Source organism: Periophthalmus magnuspinnatus, chromosome 15, assembly GCF_009829125.3.
Source record: "Periophthalmus magnuspinnatus isolate fPerMag1 chromosome 15, fPerMag1.2.pri, whole genome shotgun sequence".
In the NCBI taxonomy this organism is placed as follows: Eukaryota; Metazoa; Chordata; class Actinopteri; order Gobiiformes; family Gobiidae; genus Periophthalmus; species Periophthalmus magnuspinnatus.
This window is the reverse complement of record NC_047140.1, coordinates 30,942,255-30,959,441: the sequence shown is the minus strand read 5'-3', so window position 1 is coordinate 30,959,441 and position 17,187 is coordinate 30,942,255. Positions and strand designations below refer to the sequence as shown.

General features: G+C 41.4%; 1 protein-coding gene across 1 annotated transcript in view; it reads right to left on the bottom strand.

The window, feature by feature from the left end:
- Positions 1-16,336, bottom strand: part of sdccag8 (SHH signaling and ciliogenesis regulator sdccag8) — a 52,955-nt gene extending 36,619 nt beyond the window's left edge. Inside the window, exons 1-13 of the mRNA XM_033979348.2 lie at positions 16,166-16,336; positions 15,208-15,369; positions 14,683-14,768; positions 14,214-14,327; positions 13,043-13,165; positions 12,912-12,971; positions 12,186-12,250; positions 11,908-12,108; positions 11,683-11,821; positions 10,807-10,959; positions 10,598-10,732; positions 10,053-10,169; positions 9,610-9,752 (exon numbers count right to left, since the gene is read on the bottom strand). Of these exons, the coding sequence (XP_033835239.1) occupies positions 9,610-9,752; positions 10,053-10,169; positions 10,598-10,732; positions 10,807-10,959; positions 11,683-11,821; positions 11,908-12,108; positions 12,186-12,250; positions 12,912-12,971; positions 13,043-13,165; positions 14,214-14,327; positions 14,683-14,768; positions 15,208-15,369; positions 16,166-16,232 (1,565 nt within the window). The 5' untranslated portion in view covers positions 16,233-16,336. The remainder of the gene's footprint in view (positions 1-9,609; positions 9,753-10,052; positions 10,170-10,597; positions 10,733-10,806; positions 10,960-11,682; positions 11,822-11,907; positions 12,109-12,185; positions 12,251-12,911; positions 12,972-13,042; positions 13,166-14,213; positions 14,328-14,682; positions 14,769-15,207; positions 15,370-16,165) is intronic.
- Positions 16,337-17,187: the final 851 nt, after the last annotated feature.

Here is a 17,187-nt window from a genome sequence, read left to right as displayed (position 1 = left end):
CTGTAACTACTGCTGTTAGTACTACTACTGCTGCTACCACTATAGCTACTAGTGCCACAACTACTACTTTTTTGTATTTATACATTTATATGCCATTGCCACACAAACAAAGTACATCAAATATATGAAGCAAGACATGGAATTATGTAGTAAAGGAAAAAAAATTACAGGTTTCAGATGGATACTGTGAGGATTTAAATATAAAATATATATTGAAAAAGTTTAGTAGTTATTTACTTTGCTGCATAATTCCACATATGTTACTTCATATATTTGATGTCCTCTGCGTTCATAGTAGTTTATTTTGGACTAACAAAATGGAGGAATCTGCTGCAAACTCGTCCTGTGCAAAAAAAACCCCACACGACTCTGAAGTTACAAACATTCGAAACACAACTAGCAACAAACCAACTTCTGTGTGTGATAATTAGCGCACGTCTGGCCTCTATCGTCGTCTCCCCGTTCAGTTAGAAAGTTTAAAAGTCTTAATTGGCGTTGATGACTTAACACAGGAGGAGCTCAGGAGAAGAGCAGGCATCTGTGTGTTTCAAAAATAAACACACAACATACGTACAAGATGCTCTCTCTGTGACCCAATTCAGAAAAGACGGGATTCGGCGTGCCAGTTATGTGCCCTACACCGACGATTACTGGATAGCATATGTGCCGCAGCCTCGGGTCAGAATAATGAAGAGAAAAGGTAGAAAAATACTACCCAAAATGCACCGCGTTATTAATTGCTAAACGTTTGTGGGGTTTGAGTTTGGCTAAAGCGAATTAATGCGATACGGACGAAAGAAACAGTTATAATGTGTAATATGGACAGTACTATTAACAAAAATGATACTGTGATTATGAATATCGCTTTAATTAATGAAAAAAATGTGTAATCTAATCATAGACGGTGGTAAAGTCCAGTTACATGAGGCTAATCGAGGCTAGCAGTTATAGCGGCTAATCTGGAGCTGAGTTTCATATTTGGAAATCCGACTGCGCGTATCATAGCAACCAAAGGGCCAATCCAGAGCGACGCTGTTGAAGGTAACGTCAATTCCTGCTCGCATCGCCGGTTTGGCGTGTAGCGGGCGCTTAGCAACGCTGTCAATCAAACCTGTTGCTAACGCTAACAGGAGCGACCTCGGGGAAAGACGGTGCCTGATTTGTCTGTTATTAATGTTTATATCTTGATTTACAGACACAATCGTGAAAATAAACGTACCAGGATGATGTAGAGGGTTAATACGAACATTTAAGACCAGAATGAGTCTGACAGCAGCAGGTACAGAGAGAGGGGGGACAGTTTATTAAAAAAAAAAAAAAATGAACTCAAAATATATTTTAAAAAAAATTTAAATAAACTCAAAATAACAAAAAAAGGGAAAAAAAAACTCAAAATAAAAAAAAAAAAACCTCAACATACCAAAAAAAAATTCAAACAACAGAAAAATGAAAATAAACTCAAAATAAAAAAACAACTCAAAATAACAAAAAAAAAAACAAACAAAAAAAACTTAAAATAAAAAAAAAAAATCTAAATAAACTCAAAATAACTAAAAAACAAACAAAAAAACAACCCAGGATCAAGTAGAGCAGGTTAATATGAACATTTAAGACCAAAATGAGTCTGACAGCAGCAGGTACAGAGATTTGGAAGGCGGCGGCTAGCAGGTTAGCTACGTCCATTTATATACACATCTAATCTAATCCAGTGCTTTTACTACTAGTACGACTGTCACAACATTCAACAGGCCAATAATGTTTAATACAGATATGGGAGGCAGCTGAGATGAATATGGTTAAAGTGCATTTTTATGTTGCTAAATCTACAGTCAGGTTCACCGTTTGTGAGTTTTGCTTCTTCTTCTGAGGATACGATATGATGAGTAAAGTGTAGAAATCAAACTGTATGATCATCACAATCTATAATCTGAAAAGCACCAACCTTATTGTTATAATCTCTGACACTCGTGGATCGTTTTGTTGTAATTTACGCATTTTAAATCACAATATTTATCAAAACGACTTAATAAAAGTAACAAATCCACTGGGTTCCGCGTTAGAAAACCGCGATGTCCAATGCTGTCGGCGCCCCCTATGGACAGATGCACGTCGCACTAGAGCAGCACTTTCTTTTTCATTTGTACCAAAATGACGACGCGACGCTGCAGAATCCTACGCGTAGCAACGATTAAGAAAATAAAAGTGGAGAAGGAAGTGCGTACAGAGGAGTGGGAGCGAAAACGGGGATCGATCGGCAAAATGGCGTCTAGAAAATAAACGATTAAAGATTAAACTCGAACACGAATCAGTCCGAACACAACTTCAGAGACGCAACGAGAAAAAAAACGACTAGAACGTGGTTAAAAGCTCTGAAAAGTCCAGTTTGCAGAAAAGGTGTGATTTAAATAAATAAAAGTGTTGATTTCTAACCGTTTTCTGCTCTGACTGATAAAGAGTTGAAAAGCAGAGAAATAAACTGGTTGAAGGATCAGAGGAAACGTGTGCGGAATCTGAAGCTGAAGCTCATGGCGCGTCTCTCCTGGTGTTGGAATTCACTTCACACCTGAGACGTACCTGATGTGGGATCAGTCGGGTCCCAGCCCCTCAGCCTGTTCAAGGCTCGGGGGCAGTTGGCAGAAAGAGCGCCACCTCTCTACCAACTCTCTCTCTGGCATCTGTCAACTCCCGCTCTTATCCGGTTCGTTCCCTCGCCCTCTCCCGTCCGCTGAAATCAGATCACATGACTCGTGTGCGGCAGACATTTTGAAATCTGGTGTCACGATTATCAAGGCCAAGATGAACAATTACATCAGGATGATTATTAAAGTCACTGAAAGTTTAAAAACACTAAGAACATGAAGAAGTATAATTTTAATTAGAGATCGACCGACACATCTGTTCGCCGATATCTGCACTCTTTTGCACATGGGATATCGGCCTGAAATCTCCTCTCTCGCAATTTGAGCCGTATGTTTCTCACTTGGTCCTGGTTTGTCAAAGTTTTGGAAGGACGTCATAGTTAAAATCTGCCGTAGTTAAAGCTTAAATACTCTGAACCCCACATTTATGTTGTTTGGATATCCTAAATAATAATAATAATAATAATAATAATAATAATAATAAAGAGAACCCTTTGGTTGAAAACTGTTGAATATATTTTATAGATTTTTTTGGTTTTATTTTGGATACATGTATGTTCAAGGAAGAAATAAACACATTATTAAAAAATCTAAATAAAAAATTGATTCCACAGCTCCATGTTTAGTTAGTAATACAAACAGGGCTGCTGATGTATAAAAAAACGTCTCCTTATCATAGTTTAAATACGCAGAGCAGTAAAAAGTATAGACAGTATTTATATTAGTTTTCAGATCATATATTTTTAGGGGAAATTATCAAAATTGGCCCCAAAAATATCGTCAGAGCTCATCAGCGATTGGTTTACCTGGATTCTAATAAATTGGTGACGACATCTGACGTGAAAAAAACAACATCAATCTGTAATTTTAATATCTTTTTATACTTTGTTTTAAGTGAAAACCACAGTGAGACCATCAGGAGAAGTCGTTTTTATCTGCACATTTAGGTCTTTGTCTTCTCACGATTAAATAAAATGTCCCACAAACAATTCTTATTCTATCCTTTTTTATCAACAACGGGTGAACTTTATCTTATCAGGCCATTTACGAGAACTTTTAACACAAGTTCTCACGATTGTCTACGTCTAAAAACTGTAAAACTTTATGGATCGGTGCCACTGCAGAACTTTAATAATGTGGAAATAAACATTTATAATCAACCTGATCCTGTTTTTAATGTTTTAAATGGTTGATTTGTTGATTTGTCTGTTATTAATGTTCATATCTTGATTTACAGACACAATAGTGAAATAAAAACCCCAGGATCATGTAGAGGGTTAATACGAACATTTAAGACCAAAATGAGTCTGAAATAACGAAAAAAAAGGAGAAAAAAACTCAAAATAACCAAAAAAAAAAGAAAAAAAACCTCAAAATAATAAAAAAACCTGAAAATAACAAAAAAGGAAAAAACCTCAAAATAACAAAAAAAAAACACACAAAAAAACAAAAAAAAACTCAAAATAAAATAAATAAATAAATAAATAAAAATTCAAAATAGCTCCAAAGGGGAAAAAAAACTTAAAACATAAACTAAAAAAACTATATATATAACAAACAAAAAAAAATAGGATCATGCAGAGGGTTAATATGAACATTTAAGACTAAAATGAGTTCAATTTCACTGTTTCCTGTTTTGTTCCATTTTAGAATTGTTTTATTGTTGTTAAACGTGTATATTAAAGGTGGTTTGTTGCTTTCACTACGATGCAGTTTGGAATAGGGAGTTTATTACTTACCTACACACACACACACACACACACCCCCACCCACAGACACACACACACTTACACACTAACGCTCCCATATAAGTCTCTAATATCATCATAAACACAAAATAGACACGTTGGCTCCTGTACACCTCAAAAAGTACTTAAGGTATAAGTAATGACCCAGATTATGGGTGTGCAAAAATATCAAAATATCGATATATTGTATTGTTTAATTTAATGATACAGTATTGATATCGTGAGCTGCTGTATCGATATTTTTTTTGCATATTTTACCAAATGATTCTGTCTCAGCTCTACAGTTGTGTGGCTCATTTAGAGGAAAGAAACGTGTTTATGCAGAACATTTGACGTCACAGTTTTGTCGATTTAAACAGGTGTATTTCATATTATCTTCGCACAGACAGAGGTTTAACAAACACTTTCAGTCTCACAGTCGTTTTAGTCGATACGTTTTGATCCTTCAGAGCCGTTAAACTGCACGTGTCTCTGCGTAAATGTAAATGTGGAGCTCGTATAAACTGTGGGTGAATAATATCGACCAGTGGAACAGTCTGATGTGTGCTTCTAGTTAGAAAAATGCACTTTATGTTCAGTCATCCTCAATAAACAGAAGAAAAATGCTCAATTAGTGTTTATTTTTTGTGGAAATGGGGCTGATCATTAAGAATCACGAAAGCCTTTATTTTTCACTGAATCGTATCGAATTGATTTGAAATATATCGTATTGTATCGAACCAAAAAAGTACTGCATCGAGATATGTATCGTATCGGCAAAATCTTAACGATACCCAGCCTTAACCCAGAAAGCTCCCAAAACGACGACGACTTTACATTAACACACACTCCAGAGTATTTTTCAAAACTTTGCAAACATAACAACAATCCGGCCGTTCGTGACACTGCTACCCTGACGATAAGTGCAGCTAAACAAAGACGCTAAACAAAGGTGGGGCACGGCGGTGGGTTGTTGGAGGGCGGGCGGGCAGCAGAGGGTTGGTGCTCCGTTCCTCCAGCAGTAGTGGGTATGTAGGCCACTGTCCCAGGGCACATTTGGCTGGGGTGGGAACAGTTGTAGCCGCCAGATTTGCCTCCATCTTGCCTGAGGTTCTCCCAGTCAGCGATCTGTCTTCTCCGTCCCTTCTCTCCCCTGCAGGTTCAAACTACCACAGCCCCTTTTAAGACTCTTGATTGGAAACGAATGAGACTTACGTTTGTCGGCACGTTAAGAATTTCAACCGACGCCGCATCCAAACGGACAAAAATATATATCTCACATTGAATCCGCTGCATATTTGTAACATCATGCAGACGTTTCTATGTGATTAGCTCATCTACAGTTTGTGTTTCAGACTTGGCCTTCACTTATCAATATGACAACGACCCCAGAGTATTTAAAATCCATCACAGTACGTGTCCTCCTCTCCCGTCTCCCGCCTCCACTCAACCGCAGGATTTGTCAGGCCAACACTTTTCTTTCTAAACTTGGTCCAGTTGTTTTGTTCAGTTCGTCATATCCACATTAGGAGCAGTTGTAGCTAAACGGACGTCTGTCTCTTACAACATTAAATGACTAAATATGGACTTTATCTTAAGGAGAATACAGTGGAGACTTGGACTGAAGTTGAAAGCAGAACAAAGGCACAGAGGAGTCAAAGCAACAGAAGACGGATGAAGGCCCAAGTAGGTCTCAACAGATTGAGGCGGAGACAGTGTGAGAGCAGAGAACGAGGTGAGAAGGCAGGATGGCAGAGAGGGCAGGATGGCAGAGAGGGCACTCCGACAGCGCCCAGCGAAGAACTCAGCGAGGCCTCGTCACCAGGCCAACGGGCCCACCACTGTCAACATCATGGCACTGTGTGGCGCGCACACACACACACACACACACGCGGCTGGCCCACGGCCCTCCCAGCTGCCCTATCCGTAACTGTCTGATTAGTTGTGCTAAGCAGCCCCTCCCCTGCCAACCATGGTGCCATCTGCTACCCAACAACATGGCTGTGGACCAGACAGGCACACACAGACACAAACGGACAGAAACACTGCTGAACACACAGCAGCCTCTTACCTGGCACCGCTCCGCCGCTGTAACACAAAAACACACTAAACTTCACACACAGGTGTAGCCCAAAGCTATCAACACTTAACGTTTGCACAAAGGTAAGCACATGGGCCCGGCTAATCGCACACGAGCATTTGAGCGGCAAACATCGTCATGACAGAGGCCTCTGCTGAGAGCGGGCCGTGCAAAGAGCAGGTACAGACAGAGTGTGTGCCTTCTCACTGGCGGGGCAGGCGGGTTCATTAGGCCCCTGCCCGTGCGGTGCCCGTGTGGTGCCCGAGCCCTTTTATTCCGGGCCGTGATTGGACAAGAGTCTCCTGCCGAGTTGGTTTGCAGCAGTTTTGTCGCGCCCAGATCTGACTCTCCTCAAAGTGAGCCTCTGGCGGGACGCGGCATCTGTTGCCTCACCTTCCTCATTTACACTTCTCCGCCCTCGCACACTGCCTCGCCAGACCTCGCCAGACCTCGCCAGGACCAGCTCCGACTGAAGGAGACACAAGGAGAGGGCGGGACGGAGGCGAGTTTGTGAAACTTAAGCCCTACTTTACAATACTTTTGAATGTGGTTTTACCTGCATGTATCAAAAAAACATGATTATTATTAAAACGTTTCTCTGATGCTCATGTCTATGAGGCTATGGGAAGAGCAGATATGAACACGACACTGAAACATGGAACAATTTTGAATCGACAGCAGTTTGGGGGAAATCATTAAACTTTTAAACTCAAAAATCATCTAGATTCAAAGTCCAACACCAGCTCAAAAAGGCACCTCATGAACATGAATGCTTAATTTCATGGAGGATAACAAAACCTGTGGAAAATTGTGTTCAGAGTCCAAAGCACCAAAGGGATGGGCGAGCCTCGGCTTCCCTGACACATACAAGCACATTCCTATCTATTTGGCATGTGTTGAAACCGAAGTTACGCTGGCCACTTTTCACTGCAGCCTTTGGGACGCGTGATCACAGCAGAGGGAGAGAAGGCCAGGTGGAGACTTGCAAAGTAGAAATGAAGGAAAAGCAAGAAAGACAGGAGCAAACAAACAAACCAAACTGTGTAAAGCCCGCTGCTGATAAGGGCCGAGCCTGAAGAGGAGGTGTGTGCGTGTGTGTGAGCCCGTGTGAACAGAGAGACGAGGATTAGCACAGATCTGGGCTGTCCAACTCACAGCTGGCTGATGATCCAATCCTGGAGCGCAGCACAGCTCTCCCGCCGCCATGGGACCGGCCGACGCAGGCCTGCATCTGCGCGAGTGTGGACACATGCGCTCGGGTGTACATATGCTAGCGCTGGTGATGTGCATTTTCAGAGAGCGCGTTGAAATTCATGCACTTGTACAAACACAAATCTGAGTAATGTGGAGCGAGCGTACCATATACACACTGTTTGACAGAAATGCACAGGGATTGGAGCAGCCAAAATGCAAGAAATATAATTAGGAACTTGAGGAAATGACGTATCGGCGCCGATATTGAACATTTTGATGGGTCAGATATCGGCTTCCAAGATATCGGTTTAGCTGGTATCACATTTTGGTCAATAACCTTCCGTAAAAAGACGATTTACTGGACAATGTTAGTCCAAGACGTCTCATGATGTTAAACTTGTATTTTTACAAAGCTGTTCTGTAATTACATAACACATTTGGGTCATTTTTACCTTACACTGATTAGAGATTGAGCAATATGTTTATTCCATGGTCGATACAAATACCGATTGTTTAGAATAAGCCAAAATGTTGGGTCAATTTGGATTATTTTCCTGAAATAATGTAATTTACTCCAAGCTCTTTCTTACCACACATCTATAAGAGAACTGTGTAGTCATGTTTTGTGCAGTTATCTCTTAGAATTAAAGCGTTAGTATAAAGCTTTGTGTGTCTTTTTAAGCAGCAGATCGACTAAAACAAAACCTCGGCCTGTGCTAGAGATGTAAGGCCCACAGCCCATAAGGTAAACAGTTCAAATACCGGTCTCTCTCTAGCGCTGTTTGTGTTAAAAGAAGATAAATGCTGTTTTCAGTCTCTGGTATTGGTTGGTATCGATACTTAAAGCCAAAGTATCGTCATTGGAATCGAAACAGAAAAAGCTGTATCGGTGAATCCCTGCTGAAAATCAGTTCTTTCCAAAAAAATCCAGGGCACACATAGTTTTAGTCGTATCAATACCCTCGCACAGCTGATCTTGACTTATGTTATTCTACACAACTGCACCAAGGCACAAACACATCTCTAAAAAACAAAGGTGGACAAAACGTTAGCGGCTAACAGCTAACGGGCGACACAAAAACAGATCAAGCGCACACATCCATACGACACAGGGCTGACAGACCCGAGCACACAGTACAAACCTGTGTCCCGTGGTTTCTGTCACCACAGGCCACTGCTGCCACATCTGTGCCCATCTCAAACACCTCAGCTCGGGCCAGCAGGGGTGAGAGAGTGCCCCCAGAGCCTGGCATGGGCTGGCATGGCCTTGGCAGTCGGTGATGTGCAATCAGCAATCAGCCACCAGATGATGAAAGACAAGTTTAAAAAGGACTACACAAGTGAGAACGGATCAGTCTGAAAATCTCTAACCAATTTGGATGGAAAGAAAGAAATCTGGATGGAAGGAAAGTACGACACAGCACAGAAAATACAGTATCATGTTTTTTGTGATGGAGGAGACAAGCAGAGAAACTAGAGCTGCACAGAGAGAGAGCGGATGCAGGAAACTGGTGGGAGGCGGTGAGGCCAGGCTGTCCAGTGACCATCAACCCACTGTTCACTGTGTGTGCACGGCAACTCGAGCCAGGGACAAAAAAGGCTCGGACGCCATTTTGGCTCAACAGGAGCTGTTGCTGGGCTGGGCACTGTCCCGGTAGTGTTGTGTGTGCTGCATTATGTTGTGGCATGCTTAACAGGATTATGGGTGACCTGGTGAGGTCCAGTTGGTACCGGGACCGTGGCACAGCAGCATGCATGTGTGTGTTTTGTGTTTAGGTGTGTTTAAATGTGTTTATGTGTGTGTGCTGGCTATAATAGGATTAGGCGTTACCTGGTGTGCTACAGTTGGTGTGGTGGTCTGAACTGGACTGGACCGGACTGTGTTGGGCAGGGGCTGGGCAGAGGGGAGTGCAGCGTGTGCCTGTGTGTATGTGAGTGTGGTGGCATGTATAATAGGATTAGGTACTACCTGGTGAGGTGCAGTTGGCGCTGGGCATTTGCCAGCTGTTCTGCTAGGCTCAGGGCTTCGGCCTGCCATTGGCTCCCGTCCCTTTGGACCGCCTCCAGGTGCTGCCGGCAGCCAACCAGCTCCGAGTTCAACCTTTCCACTTCCTGTCCAACCGAGAGGGGGAAAGAAGGTTAGAATACCCATCACAACAACTTACCTTATGATCTCAGATGAGTCCAGTCAAAAGGCCACAGCGGATTAAAATTCAAAGGTTAACCAGCGTGAACACATCAAACCCAACCTTTAACCAGCCATGTTTAAAGTTTGGTTAATCAAATCCTCTATATACTATCACATTCAGATATTTCAGCTCGATGTGTTCATTACGTGGGATTAAATGTGAGAAAAAGTTTTCAGTCTTTTGTTTCACAGCTGAGAGTTAAAAAGTTGGAAGTTGAACAGACCTGTGCTGCTTTCTCGATCTGCCGGTGGGTTTTAGCACTGAGATCTCGGAGTTCTCGCTCTGCCTCCTCTTTCTTCAGCAGGGCTTGGCTTAGCTGGTATCGCAGATCCACATTCAGCTACGAGGTGACAAACACAAGCTACTAAAGGCTCTTTTTATACACACTTTTAGCACATTTCATTCCACTACATTACATACAATACAACTGCAATATTCCAAAGTAAACTGTCAGGTTTTTTCTACTTTGCTTAAAAATAATTCATTTTACTCAGCCACACTCACCAGAATAATGTGCAGGATTATTGTCTTTGTAAAGGTATTTTTAATTAATTCAAGCATTACAACAAACAGATACGAAAAACTAAAAAATGTACTTAAACATATGACTGTCAGAGTGAATATAGACATCCACTTCAAGATTTTAGTCAAAAACTGCCACTTCCAAAGCAGTCCTTGGGTGCCATCTAGTGGACTTTTCAAAGCATTACCGTCATTTCCAAACCATTTTCTGCCACATTTTAACACAGACGGGGCAGATGTGTTTACCCTGGTGCTGTCTTCCTCTTGAGTAGTGAGTTTGCGAACAGCGTCGTCCAGCTGATTGGACAATGAGGTTTTATCTCGACTTGTTCGGTCCAGCTCCGTTTCCAAAGCGGCGAGGCGTTGGGTTAGATTAGAAACCTAACGGGAAGAAAAAAAATACATTAATTTCCACCTCTTCTGTTGAATTCTAAAGCGATGTGATTAGCGCGTACTCTTTTCGTGAGCTCCTCTTTCTGTTTGTGGGACTCAGCTCTGCCTTCTTCTCGAGCTCCACTCAGTCTCTGCTTTAGGCCTTGTCGGTCTCTTTCCAGTTGCTCCCTCTGCCGCCCCAACTCTCGAGACAACTGTTCACACTGCACCTCCATCTGCACAGATACAATCAGAGGCATTTATTACCCCGTTAAATGATTTGCCAGTTTAAAAAAAGCCCATATGACGCTGTTTTATCTGTTCTACTGTTGTTTCCTCATCACAAACAGACCTGGAGTTGTGTTTTTTTCGTTTCATTCACACGTTTAACACACAAATCTTGCAAATTGAGGCTGAGTTCTTCTCTTAAACTCCACACACCTTCACTAGAATCATTTGGATAATTTCAAACTTGGAATTTCCAATCTCAACCGAACTAAAGGTAAAAGGTAGCTCTGCAAAAAGTGTAGGTGCAGGAGTGCGACTCGGATGTGAAGATTGTGTAACATTGTCCTTTTGTTGCTCTTCAGGATAAATGACGCACTCAAAAAGTACAAAATAATTAAAAGCCTTTATTACCACATGGCAGATAAAGCGAAAATCAACCTACCTGTTTCGGGTTTTTGAACTTTGTCAGGACAAACTAACTAAAAAAAAAGAACTGTTAACTTGAAAACTACCACTTCGTGACATCACAGGGTAGAACAGAGCACTTTCAGCTTTGGAAATACAAACAGACTGATAATAAAGTGTGACTCAAACATGTGTGAATGAAACAAAACACAACTCCAGGTCTGTTTTTGAGGAGGAAACAATGTTAGAACATGATTTAAATCTCACAAGAGTCCATTTTGTGTAATATAAATGAAATATATCTAATTGTGTCGTATCTTTCTCACCTTTGCTTTATGGAGATTTGCTTCTTCCGCCATCTCCACAGCCTGTTTGACCTGAAGACACGCGGACCACTCCCTCTGTTGCGCCTCCTGCTGGCTCGCTCGTACCGTCTGCAGAGCCAGCAGCAGCTCGTCCCGTTCCCTACAGAGCGATACAGAAATTTAAAACAAAATAAATACGGCGACAAGGGAGCAGCTGTAAGACGAGCGCCGTTTTCTACTACTAACTTCGTCAGTCGTTCGATCGCTTGGACGTGTACGTTTGTGTGCGTCCCGGCCAGGACCGCGTCATGCTGGGCGCACTTCAGACACAGGCCTGACACCGGGGGCGCCGCGTCAGCTCTGGTGGCGTGGGCTAACTGCTTTTCCTTGTGTCTCAGGCGAACTCGGACTTCCTCGGATTCTTTTTGAGACGCTGCCAACTCTTTTCTGTGCCAAGACGATGCACTTTAGTCTTTAATTAATTTAAAGACGCAATGAACTGCTTGTGGAGCGGTGAGTTTTACCTGAGAGAGCGAACCTGCGCCTCCAAGCTTTCAATTTGAGCTGCATAGATGATCTTTAGTTGTTCCTAGAGAAAAAAAAGTGTATTATTAATTTAAATAATCAAACACAGCTCAAAAAAAAGTCTGAAAACTCAAGAAAAAACACAAAAAGGATTTAAACAGCACATTTTCAGGAGCCTGTGATCAATCCAAGCGTTCATGGTCCAGTTTAGGAGTTTGATTTTACACAAAAACGTGAGAGTGAACAACTGAAAAACTGTTGGCTAATGCTAATTTCAACATGGAATAATTTACAAAAAGTCTTGAAATTACAAGAACCGACTTCAATAGTTAAATTTAAATCTATGTTGAAAGGTTTGGAAATGAAGTCTATGATTTGTAATTGCTTTTAAGAATCAATTTTGTGATGTGTTGAAATGTGTTGAAAAAGAGATTAGTAATGTCAATGGGACTTTCCTGGTTAAATAAAAATAATAATAATGATGTCGAGCTTGTGACTGTAATGTTATGTATGAGGGACTTGTCTGCTTATGTACTGTAGGTCCAGCTAAACCAGTTCTTTCTGGTCATATTGGGTTAAACTAAAGCTCAGATCAGAGTCTAACTTGAGTAATAAAGCTTCAGACAGAGCAGAGCCTTTAGTTAGCGTCACACTCCCAGGGAACGTTGACGACATCGGCTGAAAAGTATCGATATGAATAAGAAAATTATTTGATCTTTGCATACCATCTCATTTTCCCATTTTTTGGAAGACAGTTGTCCATTTGCTGAGACGCCTTCATTTACCTGAAATAAAAAAAGAGAGAAAAAAGTGAGCATTTTACAAAGGTGTAATTTCACACTGCAAACACTGGTACCGTCGTGTGAATCGTGAAGTCTCTGAGCGTCTCCTCTGTTGTTCTGGATTTGAGTTGCGACTGTAACTTTTCGTTCTCCAGTACGACCACCATAACGCGCTGTTTCATCCCCTGAAGCTCTTCCTGAAAACCACAAACAGTGAATAAAGAGGCACCTGGTCCGTCTGAAGCTCTGCGAGTTCGACTTTAATCTGAGTTTGATTTTAACACTGTCTGAGCAGAAAGAAGTGACTTAGCTGGAACTACAACCGGCGACAGTAGCTCAACGGGTAGTGAGTTTCCCCACTGATCAAAAAGTTGATGGTTGACAGATGAACGCTGTTGTTGTGTCCTCGAGCAAGACACTTAACCCGCCTCATCCCCAGGGTCTGTGTGCACTGATGTATGAATGGGTGAGTGAATGGGTGAGCGGTTACTTTGAGTGTCCTGAAGGTGGGAAAGCGTTGTATAAAAACATAACCACGACCATTACCATTAAAACAGATGAGTTGATTTGTGACGTTCAACATTAGTCCCTCACATCACAGCCACAAGCTAGAATTAGCCAAACGTTTTTCAGTGAGTCACTCTCACCTTTTAGTTGAAAATCAAACTCCTAAACAGGACCATGAACGCTCAGATTACAGAGGACTAAAAACTTACCTTTTTACCTTGGCCTACAGATAAACACTGGCTATTGTTTTATTGCTTTTACACAATTGTCTTCTGTTTTTAATGTTAATTGTCTTCTGTTTTTAATGTCTTTTTTTGCACTGTAGCACTTTGAGATTTGTTGTTCAAATGTAAAGTGCGTTATAAATAAAATGTATTATTATTATTATTATTAGATTGATCACAGGCTCCTGAAAACGTGCTGTTTAAATCCACTTTTGTGTTTTTTTCTTAACTTTTCAGACGTTATTGGCCGTGTTTGGTAACGTTTGCATTGTGTCATCGTGGTAACTGGTGAACATTCCACCATCGAGATACATGTGGGACACCCCCAGCCAGTCTGACGTCACTACAACTGTCGCTAAAGTTTTCAGACTATATTAAAACTCTTCTGGCCGGATTTGCTAATGTGTGCATTGCATCAACATGGTAACTGCTGAACATTTCACCAGAGAGATACATGTAGAGCCTGACGTCACTGCAAAAAGTAGTAGTAATTTTCATAAAAGCATAGACTTACTTTGCAGAGCTTCACCTCTGCTTCCAGGTGCTGAATATAGTCTGACTGGTTGTGGATCATTGGGACCAAATCTTGAACCGTGTGTAAACCGGACCTCCCCTCTTGTGGTGTTCTCTATAAAAAATTTAACAAACATTTAAAATACAAAATGAGTACTGCTCCTAGGCCTGTCACAATTACACATACTGAAGTAAATATAGACGATAAATGATAATTTTGAAATTCATTTATGCCACTGACACAAAAACCTCCCAAAAAACTATTATAAATCTACAATATAGTAAAAAAAACATGAGTTGCAATAAATAAACACTAGAATGCTTAAGTAGTTTATTTGCTTGTTTGTGTTTAAACTTTCACAGCTCAAATCTCATTGTAGAACAGAAAAATAATAATATAAGATAAAGTACAATAGTGTAATTATGGGCCCTTTAAAACACACGTTATTCACTTCACTATTATACTGTACCCTGGTTGGAGAGAGTCTCTTTGGAGGAGAAAAAGCAGCAGGGATCTCTTTGCTTTGCTTCAGGAGAAGGATTTTTAGCTGGTTCACTGTAAGAACAAACATGTTGAAATGAGTAAGTGAGTAAGAGATTATCTAAGGACGCGTTCACACTTGTGTTTACTCTGTCCTGGTTTGAAACTACTTTAATTCTGATATAGACGTTAGTTTGGTCCTGGTCCAGTCCTGGTTTAGTGCCGGTCTAGTCCAGGTTTAGTAAAAACACTAAATGGTGACATATACATAGCGTTTTTCCACCTTCAAGGAACTCAAAGCACAAAGCCCAAGTTTGGTCACAGTTTGGTCTCCGTTTGGTCCCAGTTTGGTCTCCATTTGGTCCTAGTTTGGTCACAGTTTGGTCACAGTTTGGTCCCTGTTTGGTCACAGTTTGGTCCCTGTTTGGTCTCCATTTGGTCCTAATTTGGTCCCAGTTTAGTCCAAATTTTAGTGCAAGTGCGAACGGTGACGAGTCCATGTTTTCAAACTCACCTGCTTCACTCTGTGTTTTCTGGCTCCACTCTGGATTAGCATCACGTAGGACGAAGGCGCCAGCGTCACTGCCCCTGACGGCCGCCTCCTGCTCCGCTTCAGCAAAGGGACTGGGCTGTTCCAGAGCACTGCTGAGCTCCTGGATGCTCTGATTGGCTTGCTCTAAAACGTAAATGGTAAGGTAAGGTAAATGAGAGGGCTGTGTGTGGAGACCTCCAGCTCAGAAAACACACCCCACAGATCTGCAAACAGAGGACCCAACCACATGTGGGTGGAGGTGCATCCCAACCATTAGTATATATAAATCAGCATAAAAGTTAACATATAAAGAAATGTATAAAGCCTATAATCATGAAGGAAGAGATTGCACAACAGGTGGAGTGTTGAAAGACGTTTAGCTTTCAAAACCTTTAAAAAAAAGTTCATGGTGCATCCTGGTGGAAGTCTACTGGTTGGGTCCTCTGGGTGGAGATCTACAGTCACACTCTGCTGAGGTAAACTGATGGAGTTTGTTTGTTGTTTTATAAAATAACAGATAACAGGCCAGGTCGTCGTTGAAAATGAGAATTGGTTTTCAGCCGACCTACCTGGTAAAATAAAGGTTAAAATAAAAAATAAATAAATAAAATGGTGGTGATGATGGTGTCTCTTTTTAAAACCACAGACCACGTTAAAAAAAAACAATGCACTTGATACTTTGCAGTGACATCTCTCTGGGGGGGCTCTGCATGTATGTGTATGGCAGGATCTCCATCAGTTACCATGGAGACACAGCAAACACAGCTAAAAAGACATCACCAGCTGCAAAGTATCTGTAAAACTAAACTCTGTGGTGTTATTGTGCGGGTTTACAGGTTTAATGTTCAGTTTATCCACATGTTTTATTGTTTTTTTTAGCACTATTAGCTTTAACACGCATAGTCTCGCGCTTTAACGTCGTCAAACTTTCCAAACTTACTCCGGACGTCCTTCTGAAAAGCCCCGAGCTGCTCTGCCTCCTCTTCATCCGAGTCTAGAGGTTTCATTTTGGTCAGATTTGTGGTAAAACAGCCACAAGTGTTTGTTTAGTGCTAGGCTACAGGCTGCAGCTCCGCCACAGCCATGTCTCGCACGTAACGAGCGTCATGACGTCACTCACGGCGTCAGTGGAGGGGGCGGGGCCGTGCGTGTTTTGGTTTAAACCGGCTCATAATCCTCACGTTTTCTCTCTGTATTTTTACATCTTTTGTCGGGTTAAATCTGTATAAATTGACCAAAATGAATTCTCAATGTTTAATGTAAATGGAATTATTTTAGCCTGAAGCTTTATGACGCCCTCTAGTGGTGAACTTAAGGAATAGCAAAACAAAAAAAAGTTTTAAGAGGTAATTTTATCATTTGCAACAATATAAAAAGTTATAGATGACATTTTAAATAAGTATTTCCAGTTTTGTAATTTTAATGACTTAAATGACTCTTAAGTGACACAGGGGTCAAAGGGTCAGGTCATTTCTCTTTTATCATGTGACTGTTTTGATCACAGCAAATATCCAAATGTTTAGTCGAGTTTTCTGTCTTTAGGTTTTCTACACTTAAACTGAAATCATTTGGTGCAGAGAATAGAGTTTAATAGACTCGTTCAGGTCTGATGTAGTCCTGGTTTAGACCTGGTTTAGTCCTGGTTCAGACCTGGTTTAGTCCTGGTTTAGACCTGGTTTAATCCTGGTTTAGTCCTGGTTTAGTCCTGATTCAGTCCTGGTTTAAACCTGATTCAGTTCTGGCCTAAAAAAACAGGACTAAACCAGGTCTAAACCTGGACTAAACCAGGACTGAACCAGGTCTAAACCAGGACTAAACCAGGTCTAAACCAGGACTAAACCAGCACTAAACCAGGCCTAAACCAGGACTAAACCAGGACTAAACCAGATCTAAACCAGGACTGAACCAGGTCTAAACCAGGACTAAACCAGGTCTAAACCAGGACTAAACCAGGACTAAACC